The sequence below is a fragment of the Accipiter gentilis genome, chromosome 1 (assembly GCF_929443795.1).
Source record: "Accipiter gentilis chromosome 1, bAccGen1.1, whole genome shotgun sequence".
Lineage (NCBI taxonomy): Eukaryota > Metazoa > Chordata > Aves > Accipitriformes > Accipitridae > Astur > Astur gentilis.
This window is the reverse complement of record NC_064880.1, coordinates 35,700,651-35,722,806: the sequence shown is the minus strand read 5'-3', so window position 1 is coordinate 35,722,806 and position 22,156 is coordinate 35,700,651. Positions and strand designations below refer to the sequence as shown.

Genomic DNA, 22,156 nt, shown 5'->3' with positions numbered 1-22,156 from the left:
TTGAGATTCTGAAAAATTTAAGAGGGAGGAAAATAATGTCTATAATACTACCCGCAAAATGTAAAAATTATTTAATGACGAGGATTTGAAGTTGGCAACGTACCAATGAATTACAAACTGCGATGTGTTATGTCTCGGAACAACCAGCTTGGAATATATCACACTTATGTGGTGCATTTGAGGAGTTTGTGCAGATGTGTTTGTGGAGAAAAATTCTTAGGTTTTCTTTAATAAAGTTAATTTTTGTACTATCTCAGCAATATTGAAAATGCCACTGTACTATTGATGCCACCAAAATTCTATATGTGAATACAGAGAGAGCCTGTACATAAATGGAGAGGAGGTGCCCGCTAGACCCAATTCCCAATCTGATGAAAAATGTGATAACATATAACTGCTGGCTGCACTGGAATTAGTTATTTCTGATTTAAGTCAACATATGAACAGTCCAACCTTAAATACTAGCGTAGAGTCTGTTCACAGTGCAAGAATATTTAACAGAAGAGTACAGAAACATCAAAGCTTCTAATCTGCAGGTGTGGTATTACGTACAACTTTCATGCGAGGAATCATGCTTTCTGCTGTGCTGCTATTGCAGTCTCCCACTATGCTATTTGCGTCCAGGCTAGCTCAGCAGCTCCCCGACGGGAGGACACACAGTTCATCTGTGGGCAAAACTCAAGTTGCTTCACCTAAGCAGGCAGCCAGAGTCCATGCGAAGCATTGCTTTTCAGATTTTTGTATGTTACTTAAAATGTTGGTAAGTCACGCAGAAGCTCTGATGAGTGACTTCTGCTCACCAGAGAGAGGAGATTGCTAGGACACAATCTGCAGCAGGAAAAGGGAAGACAGGTTCATCCACGGGCAGCAGCTGTGAGATGGGAGACCAGAAAACCTGTGTTTGCTGAGTATGCAGAGGGGGATCATGAAAGGAGAGAAAGGCACACAACTGGTCACGTGCTTCCTAGAAGCCCCAGAGTTAGGTAGGTCAAGACACATGACTTTCGTCTATTACTGTAAGTTTGTGCATGTAGATGGACATGCACATGCAAATGGTGCAGGTTGCTGCACAGTGTAAATGTTGAAAAGCATCACAATCTATCGTTTGCTTTAAACGTTGAACTAGACCCACAGCTGGTAGAAGCTAATGAACTTCATGAAGAGCTCTGCTGATTTGTACCATCTCGCCTTTCACATTTGGAGTGACTGTCCCAATTGCTTTGATACTTCAGCTACATTAGCTGGATTCATTCCAGGATAGTATCTACAAGTTATAATTTATACATATTTTTAGCCACAGGTTTTAAACGTAAATGGCCAAGGTGAGTGTTCCTAAGCTCAAGCAAGAACAAAACTTATCTCCTAAAGTCCTGAAAGCCTCTATGGATATGTTACAGATGTGTATTGTGATGTGTGGGTATGCAACTCTTACATTATTCCCAGCTTGATTTGGTTAACACAGACCTATTTCTATCCAGTCAGAAACAGACTGGACTTAAAGGGAACCCTACCCAGAAAAAAAATACCAAACCAAAAATAAGAGAGACAATTTCTGCTGTTTAGAAAATTAACACATTTTCAAAAACAATGGTTTGTACCTTTAGAAGAAAAAAGCTTGAAGCAGTGGCTCTTCATGTGCTTCGCTGTACCTCAACAAGAAAAGAAGGTATCTGAGAAGGCAGATCCTTCTTTGGCAGGGAAGGGACAGCTAGAGTATTGCCAACCAAGTTGTCATCTTTCATGTTTTGTTTCTTCCTTCACTGGCAGATGTCTAGGGAGCTTAGAATCTCCATAACTTTGCAAAGTCTCCCTTAGTTGCCCCCATTTGAGATTTTTCTTCTTGATAAACACAGACAAACAGAAGGGAAGGAACAAAGCCTCTTTGAGCCAAGAAAAGGAGTAAGGGATGGAGATTTTCCTTCGCTTGGACTAATTGAAATAGTTGTTGCTTTTCCTTTTCCCCAACACTCTTTCCCCAATCCACCTGTTTTGCTCAGTCTCTTTACATTAATGTGAAATACCAAGGGATGAAATTGGACAAAAGGCATTTTGTAAAGCAATGCTCATGCATTATACTTTTTCCGTTAATTTTATTTTTAATTTATACCACACTGTTTTAAATGTAGCATAACCACAAATACTTTTTTAGAAAATGTGCTAGCTTGTTTTTTGTAATAGACATTAATATTAGTTACTAGATTGAGACAGAGCAGAAGTTGTTAATGCTTGCTATTTAAAAAAAAAAAGAAAAGCAGAATCTATTTCCCTTTGTTACTCAGCACTCCTGTTTCAGCGGAGTATATGCAGGCAGAGATTCTGACTGGCCCAATGATGCTGTCACCTAGGATCTGATCCTGCAAGGCACTAAGCAGTGCAGACCTCCTGTTGTCATAGTAGAAGTAAGAGCAGTCAGCATGTTGTAGCATTTGGACCTTTCAACAACGAACAGTAGCATGAGGCAGAAGAAAATTTGATCTTTATGGGAAGGGTTGGTTTATCTGTTCACTTACAAAGTTATTCAGTTAATTCATTTTTGTGTCTTTATATGCACAGGTAAAGCAGAGCCCTGCTCAGTAGCTCAACACTCACACTAATTTTAAATGAGAGAAGATTCAGCCACCTTGGGTTTATCTACTGGCTGTGTATGACTAAAAATTCTATGTATCATTCTGACCCCAACATATAATTTATCTATTAATGTGAGGGTTGACCACTATTGCATTACTCTGTAGCACTGGTTTAGAAAAGAGGGTTTAATTTGCTTTTAGTTAAAATTTAACTGCTCCCTTGCTAACTGGGTTACGTGCTTTTCTGAAACTAGTTCTCTTCCTAGAGGAATTTCACATTAAAGCTTTAAGATTCAAAAATCATGTGAACATTTTTAAATATTTAAAAACAGTAATAAAAAGGTCAGTTCCTTCTAAAATAAACACAACATTTGAAGCAGAATAATATTTTAATAAAATTAAATCTAAGTATTCACAAAGCATTATGCATATACAGTACATACTGTATTTAAAGCCTACGGATCTTAAATCATTTTATTCTAACGTAGTCAGCTTTGGACACAAGCTAAGCTTACTCGTTTGGTAATAAGAAAGTTTACAATTGCTCCTGAAAGTGATTTTACATATATACATATATATATATATCTCTCTCTATATATCTATACTCCTACATGTAAGTGTAGGTATATACACACACTTGTGTGTATGTGTGTATATATTTATATACACACATACATACACACATATGTACATATATAAAATGCACACATGCACACATACAGGAATGTGTGCGTGGTTTATGTGTGGGGCCAGTCAGTAAAACCAGATAACTGCAAACAACCACCCTAATAATTATAAAACAAAAATGTGTAAAGTACTTTTAATTAAACAGATTTTTAATAATTTGTATTGAACAAAACGAACACAGTCTTCTGTATTACATAGAAATTAGATTTATTGCATTTGATTATGTTTGTGTGACAGATGAAGAGTACCTGCCTGCTCATGACAGCTAACTTCTATGATGCAATTTAACCAAAAAAAAAAAAAAAAAAAGGTACTGGAAACAAATTATTCAGTTAATACAGTTTTGCGGATGTGACCTATGGTGATACTTTCCAGCGTGTGGCAGAGTTTTCCTGTCTCTTAAAATACTGCCCTACTTCAACTGGTTTGGAAGCAAGCTGGTTTCTCTGTCCTAATTGTTTCAAACCTGTAAGATTTGGTTCCCTTATTCTTTTTCTAGGTTCAGAATCACTGTGATTTATTGTAAAAAGCTCACTAAAGAAAGATAAATCAGTTTTCAGAAGTGAGCTAGAAGAAGATTTTGCTTGAACTTTAGCTTGGTTAGGTATGAGTTTTTTCTATGTATGTGAATTATTGTTATTGGTCTCCTATTTGCTCTGAAGACATATCCACAATAAAATACTATTTCCATGACAGCAGTAAATGGTAATCTCCATGCAACGTAAACTGTAATTTCAGAACATGCATGTTATTTAAAAAAAAATAAAAATATAAGGTGCCTTGAGAATGCTGGCAGTTTTACATTTGGAACATACAGTTAGTGTGTGTGTGTATATATATATATATATTTACATCAGAACTGCTCAACTTTACCTTACAAGCTTCAGATTTAGGAAAATATACAGTACTTTTGCATATAATGGTATATTCCTTGTAGCCCCTGAGTCAAGTATAGAGGATTTAAATACAAAAAAAAGGAAAAACAGCCATTAAAAGCACTTACATTTTTATGTGAAATAATAGTATAAAAGTATTATTTCCCAGGAAGACCAGGATCAGAAACATGCCTATGAAGACTCAAGACTCCTACAGTGCTTAGTGAAGATTCTGGCAAGGAAGGGTGCCTAATTGGCTGGAGATAAGTTTTACAATGCTGGGGGGGACACTCTACAGACTGGTCACGTTCTTGATCTAAAAAAGAAGCCAGGTTGTCTTCTGAGGCTGTGTTAAGATGCACTCCACTTGAGAGGGATTCTTTGGATTTAAGTTTTGACTTTTCAAGGTCTAGAAATTCAGGACACTGTAAGGGAGGAGAAGAAACAAGATTGTAATAATTAAATCAGTTACTTCCAGGCTCAAAAATTAGCACATTCAGATGGTTGCTGGAAAACCATGTTTGAAAATTAAGCAGTGTACTGAAATATTTTTACATGGTACTGCATTTGATTTAATGTAATTGAATGTAACTCTGTTGATTAATTGTAGAAGCCTGGTATCTTGTCCCCTCCTCAGACTTGCTTATAAGACATCAAGATACACATATGAACAGTCCTTTCTCAAGGACTGAATATTCTTGAGACCCGATCTAAGAGTATGGGTTTCAACATTCTTGAATTTGCAGTTTTGTTTCAGAACATAACTCTGGAATTGCATCATTCTGAACATTATAACCATTTGGATTCCAGTCTCAGCACTCAGTTCTCCTTCACTTTTAAACTCAGAATTTGCGTGAAGTGTACAGTGAGCCTGCTGATGTTTGCTGATGATGGCCATATTTCTGTTCAGACAGAGATATGTGTATGTGTTTTGTGCAGGTATATGCATGGTGGGTTTACACATCTGAAAACTACTGCTGCACATTTGCTGCCCTGATAATCTTCATGCATGCAAACCGATGCCTTCTCTATGTGTTGGACTTCCTGTGCCCATATGTGTTCCAGTATAAGCACGAGGAATCTGACACAGCCAAGAAGGCTGGATTTACTATTTGTATGCTATGTGACTGATTTGAGATTTCTGGACATGCAGCAGCCCATTTGGAAATGATATGCCACATCTCTGGCCAAACTGATAAACTCCAGAAATCCCAAACAAATTTGGAAAATCATGAAATTTTGGTTGAAGAGAACTGGGGTGGAAAACATGTATTGAGAAACGCAGGTATGTCACAGCTCTGTATGTTCATAGTTCTAGCAGCAGCAGGGGGCTGGACATAAGAATGGTTTTAGCCCCTCTCACTTCCCTATGTGTATAACCATCACGCTGCATCAGCTGATCTTGCCTGGCCTGTACCTTGAGGAAAACATAGTCATGGTGCTTCTCAGGACTTCATAAATGGGACCTATGGCAGATGCACCCATGCAGGCAGGTCTGATGCTTGGAAAGTGTTTGTGGTTTACACCCACATCTAGTATTTGTCATTTCTGCTAACTTTTGTAAAGAGCGTGATAATTAAGTAGATCAGTCTGATTATAAGATCATTGTATGGATTTTTACAACCCTCACAGAAAATGTGGCCTCTGAAACTGTGGTATCTAAGTCCACTGTGGAGGTGGTAGGTCAAAATAATAATTGCATACTCCTTAACCTAGTGAACCAGCACCTAGATTGGTATACATTTCTTCCATCATAAACTAAAAAGATTAGCAAACTTCTTTTGATCTTATTGGACCTGTACATACCTGAGATGAAGGACTGAAACTTCTGTCTGTTTTAATTGATGCTGCAGGCTGAAGCTTTTGTATGACCCGGATTGCTGGCTGTTGATACTCTGCACCTGCAGTCACCATGCTATAGGCGGGTGGAATGAGTGTTGACTGCCTTTGCAGAAGCTGCAGGATGGTTTGGATATCAGCAGTCATCTGGGATTCAAGCCTAGAGAAGTAGCACAAAATCAGTTAACTCATGGTCAGGAGTCAGTATATTTTAACATACTGATTACAGACGCATTCAAGAGGGACCTGCAGCTTATCAATAAAGCAAACTATTGCTTATGACATGACCATGTCTTAAATAGGAAAGAACAGAAGAGGGAGTGCTGAGCCCTTCCAAAGCTTGCTGGCTCTCCCTTTCCTTTGCGGAACATACCTACCTGCATGCTTGTCTCTGATCTTTTTGCTACGTTAAGAATGAGTTCATTACTGTCCCTTATGCTTGCAACAAAAAGTAACATGGGGACCAGGTCTTTGGTTGGAATTAACTGGAATAAATGTACTCTTTTCAATGTAAATAAATTGATTTGTACTGGCTGAGGATGGGACACTACTTCTGACGCATCTGACAATTAATTCTGACATTACCAATGCTAATACAATGCACCGAAATAAGCAGAAAACCACAATTGTGTTTTTCCACAGTTGGAAAACGAAAGATGCTTTCAAGATCATTAAAAAACCCAACAGCCCAAGCGTCCTTACTGTGAAAATTCATTCAGACTTATTCAGGCCTCAGAATTAATGTCAACACTTCTGATGTTCAAATTTAGTAGCTTCTTTCTCTTTTTTTCCCTTTTCATAAATTTGTATATGACTTCTGAAACACTTGAGCTGCTTATGTTGTCCATACTTAGAATTCCATAGCACTGAAATGATTTTCAAATGGTCTTGCCAAGATCTGTGACAAACTCAGCAATAGGTAATGCCTGTTGTGCCTCCCCAGCTGCTGGAAGGCTACAAGGACCTGTGATGACAGACTGTAATACAGATATACAGCCTTCTGTATTGCAACTCATCTTCTGACAGAGTAAACAAATCTTTGTCAGCAGCCTTTAATGTTGTGAATGTTACTCCTTGGGCTCCTTACAGCAGCAGAATCGATCATGTGCTGACAGATTTTTGCTTTCACCAGGTGCTTCACTGATACTATTTTTTATCATGTTGGAGTTGTCCATTGCCTGTGTCATTTATTTATAAAAGCACCTATGAAATTAATCTGAAAGGTATGCCCAAAGGATATTTAGGATGCTGTTTCTTCCTTTATGGGGAGAAGCTGGTATTGTGGCTTGAGCTCGCATAAAGAAAGGCCCAAATCCGGATGTTACAGTCAATCATGCCCTACTTGCCCTCTTGTTCAGTTCTTTGCTACTTGCAAATGTGCTGATCTCACACGAGCATGATGCTGATGCCACAGGGGAAAATACTGCAGCAGCAGCACGCCACCATCCAGAGAGATTCCGTCTGCTAAACCTGGGCCCTAACATCTCGGTGAATAAAAGGGATTTAACGTTGGAGGACTTGCATCAACAATTCTCTTTGGCTTTGAATTAACTCTAAAATTGCTCCCTTCTGACTTTGTTAGCACTTGATGGGAGTTTCCTGGTACTTCAAATCAAAGAGTATCTCTGGTAGTCTTTATTCATCATCATTACATATATAACTTCTCCCTCTTTTCTCCAAAATTTAAAGCAAGTCCATGTCATGCCACCGAAGGATGAATAAACAGGAGAACCTTGGATGCTTGGCCCACGGTCTCCGTGACATTCCAATTGCTTAAAGAGGAGAAACAGAGATAGCTCTACAGACATATTCCTTGTGCAATGGCTTTCCAGCCTTTTATATCCATTTAATAATTTGAGTGTTATGCCAAGTTCTCTCATGGAAAACCTCAGGAAGAAGTGACCATGCTTTTAGTCCAGCAGGTCAGATCTGACATAAGCGGGAATGAATATCGTGTGTTACATTCCTAGAAGACCCGGCAAGGCCCCAAACCTGAAAGCATGAAAAACTTTAAAAACATGAGAAGACTTAAAGAATAAAATGATTTAATAAAATCCATAACAATTTAAATCTTAGTTTATCAGCAGCAATGACATTTTTTCACTCAAGAAATTACTGAGAACTTGCATGAGAATTTGATAAAACTATGGGTAAATTTGAGATATAACTTCAGTTTTAAGAACTTAAGATTTCAGGAAAAGAAATGTAACTGAAAGATTACACACTGTTGATGGGGAACACGGAGCTGTTTAGTTATGTGACATTTACAGTTACTAGGGTTACTTGATTTAACTGCAATTAGAAATTACAGCAATTTAAGCTTACATATTAAAATGTCTTTTTAATGTACTACATAGTATTCAGAAACAAAAAATACTATGGTTTGGTTGGCTTATGGTAGATGAAGGAAGCAATATGTAGTTAACCTGGCTTTAAACTGATTGCTAAAATATACAGTGCAGAATGCCAATGAAGAGCTACTAAAGTATAATTAGGGCTGAGTGCATGTCATAGTATTTGTCATGCAAAAATATTGAAAGTAATGGAATTACAGAGTAAAAATAATAAAAAAGCCACAGACCTGAGCATAGGGCAATTTAAAATTAAGTGAAATTACATGGTAAATTATAGCGTAGGATGGATCAAAATTCTGTAACCATATTTTTAAGATGCTGTAAGCTATGCTGCTTAGCTGCCAGCAGAGAGTAGTATATCAGAGAGCAAAAGAGAGAAGAAAGAGACATTTTTTTAAGCAAAGCTAATAATGTAATCTGACAAAGAAAGCATCTGTTTTCTGTTGTAACATAAGTATTTTGCCTTTGCATACTGCCATGTCTTATTTTAGAGGCAGTTGCAAAAAAAGTTAACGCATCAAAAAGGGAATTTGTCTGCAATCCTTTTTTAAGGGAAGGCAGCTGGTTTACTTTGGGTCTACAGGGAAGAAGTACTTCAGGTATTGAAGACACTGATAATTGCCATTTTGTGAACATGTAAATATCTAGGAACAGCATTCTGGGTGAGCTGAGATTTAAATTTCATAAGTTTAGGTGCCTCAGTACAGCTGCTTGGTTAAAAGGCTGGTCTCCTAAACAGTCAATTGAGGAGAAAGGCTTTTTTGCAAGGCACTTCAGAGTAGCTAATGTGGGTACCTAGAGGTAAGTGACATCATTATTCTGGCAATGAATCAAAAATTTTGTACCCAGCTTTCCCAGAATAGGTTTTCCCATGAATCTGGAAGGCTGAACTTAGGTGATATTTAGGCTCCTCAGAATGCATATGGACAACAAAGTGATATTTCCATCAGACGTATTTTTGTACTTTTGAACTTCTGAAGATCTGAATGCCTTTGGAAACTTCCTGTGCAAATTCATTGCTCCCATAGCATCATTTTTATCAGTTGTATCATGTACTCTTTCACACATATGTTTTTTCTGGTCATATCTCTGTTTTTACCTGTTGAGTTGTTCTTGAAGTAAATCTAGCCGATTTTCCACTTCCCCATATATAAAGTCACTTTCAGTTTCACAGATTCCCCATGTGACATGGGGTAATGCTGACTGAACTGGGGAGTCCTGGTACTCCTGGATGTTCTCCTGCTCCCAGTTTCTTTTATCAGTGATATCTGATGAAAATTAAACATATAAAAGTACAGGTTTATATACATGCTGTTAGACAGGGGTTGGCACCCCTCAAGCATCACACTTACTCGTGTTTCCCAAAACCTTGAAAGTCAAATTGGTACATTGGCACGCTACCTGAACAGCTTGTTTTGTTCCTTACTACTATATAAGGAGAGATAAAAGTGGTCATATCCATGCTAACATTTTGAAGCCACAGATAAACAAGCGGTTTTGTCTGGTCAGCATCATCAGAGTTCTGCCACTGAATGGCTCCTATTTCTTTAGTTTTCTTTCTATTATTTTACCATTGAACCCCCAATTTTCTCGAGGTGTTTTCTAAGCAATTTGTTATTCATTGAAATTAGAAATATTTGTTCTAACCTAAATGCATTACATGATGTACTTGAATGTCTTTGATTGTGTGCTTCAGAGACCTGGCTAAGACCTCTTCTCTTGCCCTTGAATGTGCTATTGAAGTGTATTTACTGTTTAGCTTATTGGTGTAAAAGGAGTACTTGGTGCATTGTATTTACAGCACCGGGCATGCATTACAGTGCATTGGAATGCCCCCTCTAGAGAAGGTTGCCAGGCCTTAGCTAGCTGCCTTTCTTACCGATAATTGCAGCAGTGCTTGTCTTAACAAGGCTGGTGAAGTGTAACATGTATTCTCTGAGACAGAGGCCATTTAATACAGCTCATACTGCTTGCAAAAGGATACTGGTTATTACTTTCAGAAAGGAAATTGATTTTCATTGATGTAACTTTTACCATCACTAGTCTCCAACCCAGCTCTTATATCGTTGTGTAAAGCATGTCTCAGAGACCCTTACAGTACTGTGGGGTGAAAGGTGCCAGTTCATTTTGTTTACTAATTTGTGACTCCTAAAAGAATGAAATATTCAGCATTGCTGGGTCAGTCAGAGATCACTTTAATATTAAATGAAGCTTCATGGTAAATAATAATTCTTTTTTTTTTTTCTTCTTTTTTCATTTTTTTTTTTCTCTTTGAACTGCAGATAAAATTTTGGATTAAGATAGACAAAATAAATTTATTTCAACCTAAAAAATGCCCAGTTACATTATTAGGATCTTACTGCAGAGACTGAGCTATCTTGCTGGATTTAGTCACCCTTCTAATCCTTATCTATTGTATAAACAATAGATAAAGTATTTAAAAACACTCTTTATATGAGTCATTTATATTTATTTCTTTTTCTCCAGCCCGTTGTAAAAAAAATGATGATGACTACTCCAGGTCTCACCCTGTACCCGCTGTACCCAAATTCCATCCCTCTTGTCCCTCCCAATTCTTGGATCTCTGTGATCAAACACTGCACCTTACCACGCAAACAGAACTCAGGGGCACTCCTTCCTTTTGCTTGGATTTCTGTTTTGAGCTACTTCTCCTTTCTCCTTCAGTTTGCTTAATTTACACCTCTGTGGATTTATTAATTAGTTTACATTCTTGGCCTTAGGCTGTTTCACCTGTTCACCAAGCTGGTGAAAGGTTACAAATCATTTATATACTAGTGATATACTAGTTGCATATATCCTTATCAGATATAGAATGAAGATGCTGCTGTGAGCTTTGCAGAGCTTACAGGTGACATACTTAGGTGGAACAGTGCTTTTTCCACATCAACCCGCTCCCCTCCCCCCCAACCCTCACCCTGCCCCAAGCCTTTGTTACTCTGAGTGAATCTGTTGTTAACGCAGTCAAAAATTGCTCAGTACCACTCAGATTCTCCTCTGCTGTGATAAAAAAGGCTGCTAAATTTTAACACCTGCTCAATACCACTCCCGTTAGGGTTGTATTTGTAATTATTTAACTACTTGAAGTTACAGGATGTATTAGAAGTTCTTACTGCACTCAGGCTGCTTCTTCAACATACAGCTGGACAAAATCCTTGACTGCTTATAAAGCGTCAGCCTGTGTTGTATGAGCACTTGGATTTGAATCCCACATCCCCCAGTAGTCCCTGAATGGTTTGCTCAGAGCTTCTCCTAACACTTCTCTTGGCAGTGCATGCTGATAACTCAGCATAGGTTACATTCATTTCATGCTGGGGAAATTTTTCTAAGCAACCATAGCAGCCAGAGCCATGTCTCAAAGAAAAGAGAAAAAACCACAGTGGGTGACATGTGAGAGGTTTGTCCAAATGCTATTAGCTAATCCTTTTCAAACACATTTTTAAGCACTGTTGCTCTAAGTAAGTAAGTAAGTAAGTAAGTAAATAAATAAATAAATAAATTCCTGCTCAGATTTAGTATTTCAAGTAGATTTAGCCAGGAAGGGGAGCTCTCACTACATGACTCCAAGTGGAGGAGAAGACTTATCTTCTCTTTTTTTTTACCAGAGAAAGGTTCTTACTGCATTATCTGGTGTTTGGTTAGCAGGTGGTAGAAGGTTTCCTGGAGCTCTAGAGAGTGAATTTCAGGTGACATGATCTATAACTGATTTTGTGCACTGGGCAGAAGGAAGGGGAAAGGGATTTCAACTTGGCTACATGGAAACAGAAGGAAAGAGGCAAACGGTGCCACAGAAGCATGTAATTTGGTTTTAGCAGGCACACATGGCACAATTTGCAGTGTGTCCAAGGAAGTTGGAAAGGTCTCAGGAAAGTGAAGGGAGGAGACTATGACAAATGCAGGGGTAAAATTTTAATCTATGCGTGTGGGTGCAATGGATGTTGGAAATCCAGTGGATTTGCTTTTAAGCAGTGAATTTCAGGAGTAGAAACTAAAAATATATGCCATGCATTTCACTGCTTTTCAATGTCTTGTAAAACCCAAGTTGTTTGTTATTTTACACAATAACTAACTCAATAAAAATCACATATTTTTCAATGCCGTGGATTAACCCAGGGAAATCACAGCTCTTTTTTGTCTCAGATTATGTATTTGTAGACTATTACAATAAACATTTAATTTGTGACAAAGCAAATGAATTGGCACGCAAATTATAAAATAAGTTCATACACTATAATCAAGTTAATACACTATAAGATATGGTATTGTACTGTTCTAAGCATCTTTTCAGCTACTTCCACATACACGAGTAACCCCAGAAAAGCCCAACAGCAGTTAGAACTTTATAACCAACTCTGGTGTTCCAGGGCTTGAACAATTCAAGAATCAGTCTTACAGTCAAAATAATGACCAAGTGAAAATAGAAAATAGCATTTTCTCACAATATATAGATTATGAGCTACAGAAAAATGATCAGATCTTCTCAAAAGAGCCATATGTTTTAATGTTAAAAATTGCATTTTAGGATTATGGAAGAGAAGTTTATGTGGTTTCTGCCCACATTATACAATACATTGTTAATAGTTTTTCCATTCATCAACAGTAATGACCAAAGCTTAAAACAAAACTAAAGACAATTAAATATGTATCAGTCACAGTGGTAATGAATTGCAGTAGCTTTATAAAAGTGCATTTGTATTCAAGATTTATAAGGTGCCATACTATATGAGGATTATAAGCATACATACATACAAGCAGAGTTTATTTCAAAACTTCATCATGTTTATAACCACTTTTATGGTAAATTATAATCAACCTCTAATTAAAACAGGAGTAAGAATTTAGTTTAAAGCATAGATCAATCAAAGCTGATCTTATTTTATTGACCTTGAAGGTTTTATGAAAGTTGCAAGAAAGGTAATGAACTTTCACACACATTACCAGAAGTACTGGATTACAAAGTGGAAAAAAGAATGTGGTCTTAATCAAAATATGTAACCTTTAGACATGCTAAATTTAGCTCAAATGAAATCTGCAATAGGTTGCCTTGGAAAACGTTGCTATAGCTGCAAGGACACATTTCTGGCTATTGGTAGGGGAAAGGTAAGCTTTCAAATAGCAGCATGTATGCAACAAGTTTATGTGGTGCAGATTTCTATAGCCTTAGCCTGGGGAGACCAGACTTCATATATTCATACCTTTGAGATGTAAAAAATACATTGTTTGGCCTGATTAATCATTAGGTTAGTTTAAAATTATAGCCTAAAAGCCTAAAGTTTATTGAATGATGGTTAAATGGTTAAATTGCCTCAATAGAAACAAACTGTTGAGGAAAACAGCATTGAACAGTAAATATGTAATTCTTCCCTTCAAACTGAAACAATTACAAATGAACTTACAGCAATATTTAACTTGTATATTAAGCTGGGGCTTTTCATTAATTTCCCTTCACATCACTGAGAAAATTAATATTTTAGGATATTAGATGTAATTTTAATTATGTGGTTTAACTCTATGTAAAAGTAACTGAGATTGCATAATAGTTTCTGATCATTTGTCATACACAAAAGCTCAAATCTTTGTTCTTGTGTTTTACTTATGGAAGTCGGGATTTGTTCTGCGTGATGTAATGGCACTCTTTTTAACCAACATGTGCAGCAAAATGGGATAGTATTCTTTCAAGCTATTATGATTTTTTTCCACTTAATTTTTGTCATGCCTTGTCAATACAGAGAATGAAACTAGTTACCTGAAAACATTTTTTTTTGTGCATGTGCAACCATCACTAGGTTTATCTAGCTCTCATTATCTATGATTTTTTACTGTCACCCAACCCTGGCACATCAAACACCCTTTGAGAGATTCTTTACTGCTTTGAGTGTAGTTTTCATGCATGGGCACTCAGTGAAGGCCAGTACCAGCTGACAATTTTAAAGGGTTTGTTTAAATGACTTTCCTAAGGCAGTTTGGTTACAATATGATTTATTAGCAAAGCCTAGAATAGCCTTTTGGAGGTTCTGTAATCCAGTCCCACAGCCAGTGTATTAAACTACATTAATCCTCTTGAGAAATAATAATTTTTGATCTAAAATAGTTCTTCTTGTTAAACTTTCAGGAAACACAAAAGTAAATATGTAAAGAATCAACAGAACCATTCAGAAAATGATTTTTGATAATCAGACTAAAAAAGATGTCTACTAAAACTTTACAAAATAGCAACAAGCTAGATTACCTTTGCAAGAATTGCTTCTTTTGTCAATAAGAATTTCTTCTGTGGCATGAATAATTTCTTCAAAGTCCACCTCTGTGGTTTTCTCTGTTATAGATGGGTAATCAGCTATCCCAGAGAACAAGGGCTTTTGCTCATCTTCAATGGATGACACAAAAGATGATGACCCACTTTTTTTCTCCTCGAAGTGTTTCTTAATAGACTGATAGTATATGGCGGTGTCCCTTGAGGGTTCAGGATCACTCTGATCATTCTCTTTGAAATAATCTGTTAAATAGAAATAATTGTGTACAGTAATATGCAGTTCATGAAATTGTGTTCTAGTTTATTCTGGTCTGAGGTTGGAGATGATTATTATATCAGTTAGGAAGTTCACTGTCTGTTAGAATAAATTACTTTAAAGCCTTTTTTGATTCCTGCATCAGATGAAATTTGTATTTCTTTTGAAGTCCTAGAAGACATTTGCATGTATGTAGTAAGTATTCGTAGTCCCTAAACCATAACTCATTATGCAAAAGGTTGCTTATATCAAAACAGCAAGAGTTTTATCCAACACAGCCCTCCTGTTTACTCACTGTTTTTTCCAGGTAAGGATGAGATTTGAGAAAGCCTTATATTCCAAAGTTTTAAAAAATGAATTTATTATTTAATTCCCTCTTCCAATTTCTCACATTCTTGGGCATTTCTCACAATCTTGACAGGCTAACAGTCATGGATGTCAGACTCGGTATCAGAACTACTCATTTAAGTTATGCCTACTTAAGAACATCTTTGCTGATTTTTTTTTTCCCAGAAAAGGCAAATGTATTAATCAATGACTCAACCTCAAAATGTCTGGGCCCACCTAAATACAGAGTGTATTTCTCCACACTCATTACTGCCAAGCCTATATTTAGGATTGATATGGTAGAGAGAAATCCTATTGGTACAAAAAGAGGGGAGTTCCTTGTCTGTCTTTGTGGGATCATCGCAAAACAACTTTCCAAAGTAGCCCAAATTCCTTAGCCTTTAGAATTAACTGCAATTCTCTGAACATCCATTCTTTTGAATAAGAAAAGAATACAGCATGCTGTGATATATATGGTAGGAGAGTACTGGTCACGCTGAGAATGAATCCTTCATTAATCACATTCAAGGTCTGTAGCGAGGAATGGCAGATTCAGTCCTCTTAGAAGTGGCAAATAAAACTAGATTTAAAGAAGATGCCTTTAAAACCACATTGTAAAAATTAAATAGGATTTAAACCCAAGAATGATCATTTATGAATATAGAGAACTCCTGATCTCTTTTCAGCATAAACTTGAAGCTAATTTCCAATTCAATAATTGGTTTTACTTATTTTTATCTGAAATGTCAGGATAATTCCAGTTCTGCTATTTATTTAAAACACATTTTAGCAGGGTAGTCTCAACAACATATAAATACAGCAACTAGTTTGCATTAAGTTCCTGGGGAGACAGCATGATTTCCCATCTGCTTTGTGCTAATTACTAATCAACATAGCTCTGGAATGTCTGTAGTCTTTACAGCCTACAGCAGTGGTTAATACAACATTTAGTATATTCCCTAGGTTTCTTCTCCATTTTCTGGTCACTACAAGGAAATGAAACTGTGGCTTCATCTAGTCCCCTTTATCTGCACATAAAGAGAATGCAATATTGGTACAGAGCATTCTGCAAGAGTCCAGACATGGTAATGGTGAACAAAATAAAACCAATACAAAAGCAGGCCTCCTGTAACTGTACCCTCTAGAGCCTCCAAGGGCCGTTAACACAGACCTGGACTGAAGTGACTTTATTTGGCTTTTGTTAAGCAGGGTTACTAGCTATAACTGATATTGGTGATACTCTGATACTGCGAAGGCATAAACACAAATCCAAATGGACTGGCAGCGTAAAGCTCTTGGGGGTTGCTCACACTAGAGAGCCAAGTACCATGTCCTCTGCATCTCCAAAATAGTACAAAAAACCAAAAGAATGCTTCATAAGAAAATTCATAGATGTCTCCCATGGCTTTTCTTGTGGGAATATATGGTGAAATACATACAGTCACACTACAGTAAATTGTCTTAATTACTTACTGCTTGACTGACTTCAACCTGTGAAAAAGACCTTCTAATGAAATCTTGAAATTGCCATTTTTTTTTAGGGTAATTCTTTATGTTAATGAGATTTTGTGCACTAACAGTAGCTGTAACAAGCACCCTGTGGAATACAAATCAGTGGACTAATTTTAAGAGGAGGTCATTGAGACTCTAATGAAAAAAAATTGTATAGCAGCTGAAGTACAGCAGACTGTCTTATCTGTCATATTCATAGAATACTAAAATATCTAGAAACAAGAAGCCAGATTCTGCTAACACTTACACTGCTGTAAACCCGGGGTAATTCAATTGACATTTCAGTCTCCATCTATATCAGAAAAACAGAACGTATTCTTTTCCGAATGCTGTCCAGGTATAATGAACTCACTGGCATTAGAAGGAAAGCGGAGCTCTGTTGAATGTAGGGTCCTGTCTATTGAATCAGGGAAGATTTGTTCATCAGCTGATCTATTTCAAAATATTCATCTTTGGCTTTACTGCTGTTGCTTTATCTGCGAGCCATCTGGCTACATTCAGAGAGCCAGAAGTTGTTTTCATTTAAAAGACTCTTATTTAATGCTAAAGATTCTTCTGTCTGGAGAATAATCCTGTGATACTCTGCACCTAGAGTAGGAATTAAAATGGAAACTGCATGTTTTATTTGGCTTTTAAGGGCCTGATGGTGGTGCAAGCTCCATACCTCAGCTTAACAGCTTAGCAGTGCCTCTAGCTCAGTGGAAATACCTTACAAATAATATCTAGGTAGTTCTTTATTCAGAGTGTGAATTTCTCCAATTTCTCCTTTTGTAATGAAATCCAGTCATTGGTTTGGAATGAATTTTCCAGAAGAGAAGAGTTTTCTATCTGTGTATGTGTGTGTATGAAGAAGTTCATTTTCTATCACACAGACTCCATGTTTCAAAAGGTTTCTCTTGTCTTTTCTCTTCTGTTTCCAAAACAAATGTAATCATTAACCCCCCCATACTAGTGCTTCCTCCTTCTTTGCCCAGTAAGACAAGTTTCACTCTCTGATTCTGATTGCTAGAAACTATTTTTTGCTGAAAATGATTATTTTGAAAGTTCCTGCTTTACCAAATATGTATGAACATAATTGACACCCTTTATGTGACTTGTTTTAGCCTGTTATGTGTTTTGAGTGCCTGCCAACTTTACAGGCAGTGTCCTCTGACATTTGCTGTCTGGAAATTCCAAAATATTCATAGTAATTATCAGAAGGTTTGTGTCCTGCTTTTCGCACTTGTACTGGCAAAGGAAGGAAAGAAACGGGATTGTAATGAGGGCAGTGAAATATAGCTATAACATAGATTCACAGAAATACTGGCATAAAATTCAGCTTGGTGGGATGGTTACCAGACATCAAACAAGTTTCTTTTGTGTGCCATGATCAGCCTGTATTATTGAACTTTTGCATTATTCAGACAGTGGCAGTCTGCATGATCTAGACATATTTTCTCTTAATGTATTAATCTGCTGCAAACAATAATGGTGAAAGTGTCAGTAATATATTACACGGGGAGCAACATTGTTTAATATTACTGTAATTTCATTAACTGGAATTTGTCATACTTAATCAGGCTAGCTATGTAACCTAGTGTTTCAGAAGGTTGCAAATTCTTACTCCCTTTTTCAGCCATCCAATAAGAAGTCCCATAACATGCCTAGACAAATTCAATTTTGTGCAGGAAATGAGGTGAATGACTTCCTCACCCCTGCAGAAAGCAATTTATATCCCAAACCATAAATCAGATAAGGATTATCATTAACATGATCTGCATAACTATAAATCTGTTCAGCAGACATGACATCTTCCCTTTCCTTTGAAAAAACCTACCATATTATTTTATGCTACACCAAGTACATCCCTTGGTAAGGAGAAATGCATACTATGACCTGGAAGGAAGGATGTTTTATTGCTCAAAAGGTCTGCAGATCTTCAGATTCCCAGCACATATTTTGGTTCGACTGTTACTAGCTCTTTCTTATGTGATATTCACAAATATTCCTGTGGTGGTCAATTTGTCTTTCCTACATATGAACAAAATATTTGCTAGTCATCCTGACTAGTTGTTATCTGTTCTTTAATTTAAAAATGTCAGTTACCTTGTCAGAGAGCAGAAAAATGCCTTATGTACCCACCCGTGCACCATGGGCAGCAAATACTTGGAATCAAAAGTCAATGACCAAGCATTCCAGATAGTATGTTAAATACACCACCACAAACAGGGTTGAGAAAGTGCAAAATCTCAAAGATGTCACAAAATCAAAGGCTGTTGATGCTTTTATCGAGACCATCTAAAGAACCTGAAGGTGCTCAAGTCCATGGGACCTGATGAGATGTATACGCAGGTCCTGAGGGAACTGGCAGATGAAGTGGCTAAGCCACTATCCATCATATTTGAGAAGTTGTGGCAGTCTGAGGAAGTTCCCACTGACTGGAAAAGGGGGAACATAACCCCCATTTTTAAAAAGGGAAAAAAGGAAGACCCGGGGAATTACAGGCCAGTCAGTCTCACCTCTGTGCCCAGCAAGATCATGGAGCAGATCATCCTGGAAACTATGCTAGACCAGATGGAAAATAAGGAGGTGATTGGTGACAGCCAACATAGCTTCTTGCCTGGCAAATTTGGTGGCCTTCTACACAGGATTACAGCATTGGTGGATAAGGGAAGGTCAACTGACATCATCTACCTGCACTTGTGCAAAGTGTTTGACACTGTCCCGCATGACATCCTTCTCTCTAAATTGGAGAGACATATATTTGACTGATGGACCACTCAGTAGATAAGGAATTGGCTGGACGGTCACACTCACAGAATTGCAGTCAACAGCGTGATATCTGAGTGAATTTAAAATCTTCACAGAGAAAACTGTACTGATTTGCAAACAGTCTTACAGGAAACAGTATGAAGAACTTTAGCAGATTTATTTTCCAATGGGAGAAGATGATGACCCCCACAATCTTTAAAAATGCATGACAAGTAATAGATAAAATTCTGAACTACATTTTGTATGCAACATTTGAAATGAGAGCTATTCCACCTTTGCTACCAGAAAATTTGCCTGAAAACTGTCTATAGAGGTATTCAACTCTTCCCAAACATCAGCAAGTACTATAACTTACCCCAAATTCACTTAAACAAACCTAAAACATTTATAAATCTTGAATTTTAGTGCTTGAGATCTTGTCTCTCACAATCAACTTGGCCTATACTCAACCTCAGAGTCCTGATGCTGCACAGCGTTGACATCTGGATGTCTGTCAAAACCAGCCTCAACTCATGTCCTGACAAGGAACATGTCCCAGGAAAGTTCATCTGAAAGTCCATTCCATAAGATGAACAACTTGAACAAAGCACTCTACCATTTTTCAGCTGAAAGGAAATTTGTCCATTGTCAGGACAGTCTTCTATTGCCATCATGATCATCTCAGGTCATGACTGGTAATCAGGGAAACTGAGAAGTGCTGCCTTCATAAACATTTTTGAGTGCCTGCTGAAAGCATAGCTTGCTCCAACATCTGCACATTACCAATACATCCCTGAGGACAAAATAGTAGAGAAAAAAGCAAAAACTTTTAAGGAATGTTTAATCATGAAGTCCTTATGACTAATAACTTGAAGTGATAAGGAAGCATAAAAAGAAGTTTTTCTTGCTCCTTGGTGGAACATCATTGATGATTATAGCACTGTTCAAGTTAACAGTATGTCTAATTACTAGTATTAGAAAAATCACCTACTTTTTGGGTGGGTTTTAATGCATGAAAATTGTATGGAAAAATCACAAATTTAGTGTGCATGATAAAAGAAAAGTAGTTTGAAAGCTGTACAAAATGTCTATTGGATAGCCTGAGAAGTTCAGATCTAAATATTTTCCAAATGATCTCAGATGAAAAAATAGAAATTGGTATGGTCAGGAGAAGTAGCTGGTCCTGAAGCTCTGAAAACAAACTGTACTGTTAAAATCTACAGTGGACTTTGTATAGCAAGAGTTTCTAAACAGGAGAACTATTTATATATCACTATTTATATATAATATATATAATCTAGTAATAATGCTTAGTACAGTGAGACAATTAACATAAAGGCTGCCTTTCACATACAATTTATTTGCTTTTGTTAATCCAAAAAATCATATAGTATTCTGATGGTTAGTTGCACTAGAATTCACTTTTACAAGTGGAAAGTTACATTTGCAGCTTTTTAGTTATAATTAGTGGAAGTAGTAAAACACACAGTGCCTACTCAGTGATAAAGATAATTCTTCACATTTGAGGACCACAGGATTATAAATTTTAGAAGTAAAAAAGAGCAATGTAATGAACTCTGAAGTCTTCATATATTCATTAATAATTTAATTTAGCAACAGTGCCAGATTTTTATGGTAAGAAAAGGACTGGCTACATTACTATAATTTTTCCTTCTGTGAACATCACATATAGTTATGCCCATCTATAGCATAATATCCAGCAGAACTTAGATGAAACAAAGAACAAGTGAAAATAGGTTCTTTCCATCAGAGATTTTTTGGCTTAAAAATAATCTTTTGAAACAGATACAGTTATATCAAAGCTTGGCCATTTTCAGCATATGGCAGAGATAAGAGTTCTTAAAAGTGCACACATATTTGTTTAGACATTTCTTAAGCTGGTAGAAAGAATTTATCTAAAGTTCCACCAGGCACATGGATTTGTGTATCTATAAGTCCTCGCTTAGCACCTTGGTACAGCAGATGTCTGTAGACCTGTCAGACCTCAGAATTTGAAACAATGCCAAAGACTTACAATGACTCCTGAAACCTGGGGTGTGGAAATCCTTATGTTCTTCAGAACACATTTCTTTTCGCCCTTCTTCCTCACTTCTACTCATTGTGTTTCCCTTCAAATTTCCCACCTATCTTTAGAATGCCTTACAAAACATACTGTTAGATATGTGTGTGGTATCTGACTAACACCAGGGAAAACTGACGTCTGTCTAGAAACTGATGCAGGAAGATTCCTTCTCCTAGGAAAAGTACATTACTGGAAGTATTTTAGGAAAGTTAAAACATCTTCTCCTCTCAGTAGTAAAAAGGTTTTAAGTTCTTATTTTTCTATGACTGTTTTTAATGATAGAAGATTCCTTTAATTCCAACTTCATTCATAATTTGGGAGCTCCTAAGACTTCACTGGGAAACCTAAAGATACCAGCTAGTGGAATTCCATCATTATAGCAAGCCCTGGCAATTTTGCTGAAAGGTTCCCGTAGGTTGGATAGTGATGACAGAGGAAATTAGCTGTACTGGAGAGAGTTGTTCAAATTACTGTTTTGTCTTAGTGCTGCTTGTGAGAGTTTAGTAAGTTAATGTGTCTGTGGCTGTGTTTCCTCTCTGAGCTGTGAAGGTTTGGATGATTCTGTGATTAGGGAACAGCAGAAGATACTGAAACCTCCCCCCACCATCCTGGACTAAAGACTGGGTAACTTTTCCATAAGAATCCATGTTCCTTTTTT

General features: G+C 37.0%; 1 protein-coding gene across 4 annotated transcripts in view; it reads right to left on the bottom strand.

Annotated features, from left to right (window-relative positions):
• Positions 1-3,580: 3,580 nt before the first annotated feature.
• KCNH7 (potassium voltage-gated channel subfamily H member 7) overlaps positions 3,581-22,156 on the bottom strand; it is a 244,840-nt gene continuing 226,264 nt past the window's right edge. For all 4 annotated transcript variants that reach the window (XM_049827251.1, XM_049827171.1, XM_049827343.1 and 1 more), the window contains 4 exons: positions 14,570-14,833; positions 9,422-9,590; positions 5,936-6,128; positions 3,581-4,554 (listed from right to left, as the gene is read on the bottom strand). In XM_049827251.1, coding sequence (XP_049683208.1) covers positions 4,288-4,554; positions 5,936-6,128; positions 9,422-9,590; positions 14,570-14,833 — 893 coding nt within the window. In that variant the 3' untranslated portion in view covers positions 3,581-4,287. The remainder of the gene's footprint in view (positions 4,555-5,935; positions 6,129-9,421; positions 9,591-14,569; positions 14,834-22,156) is intronic.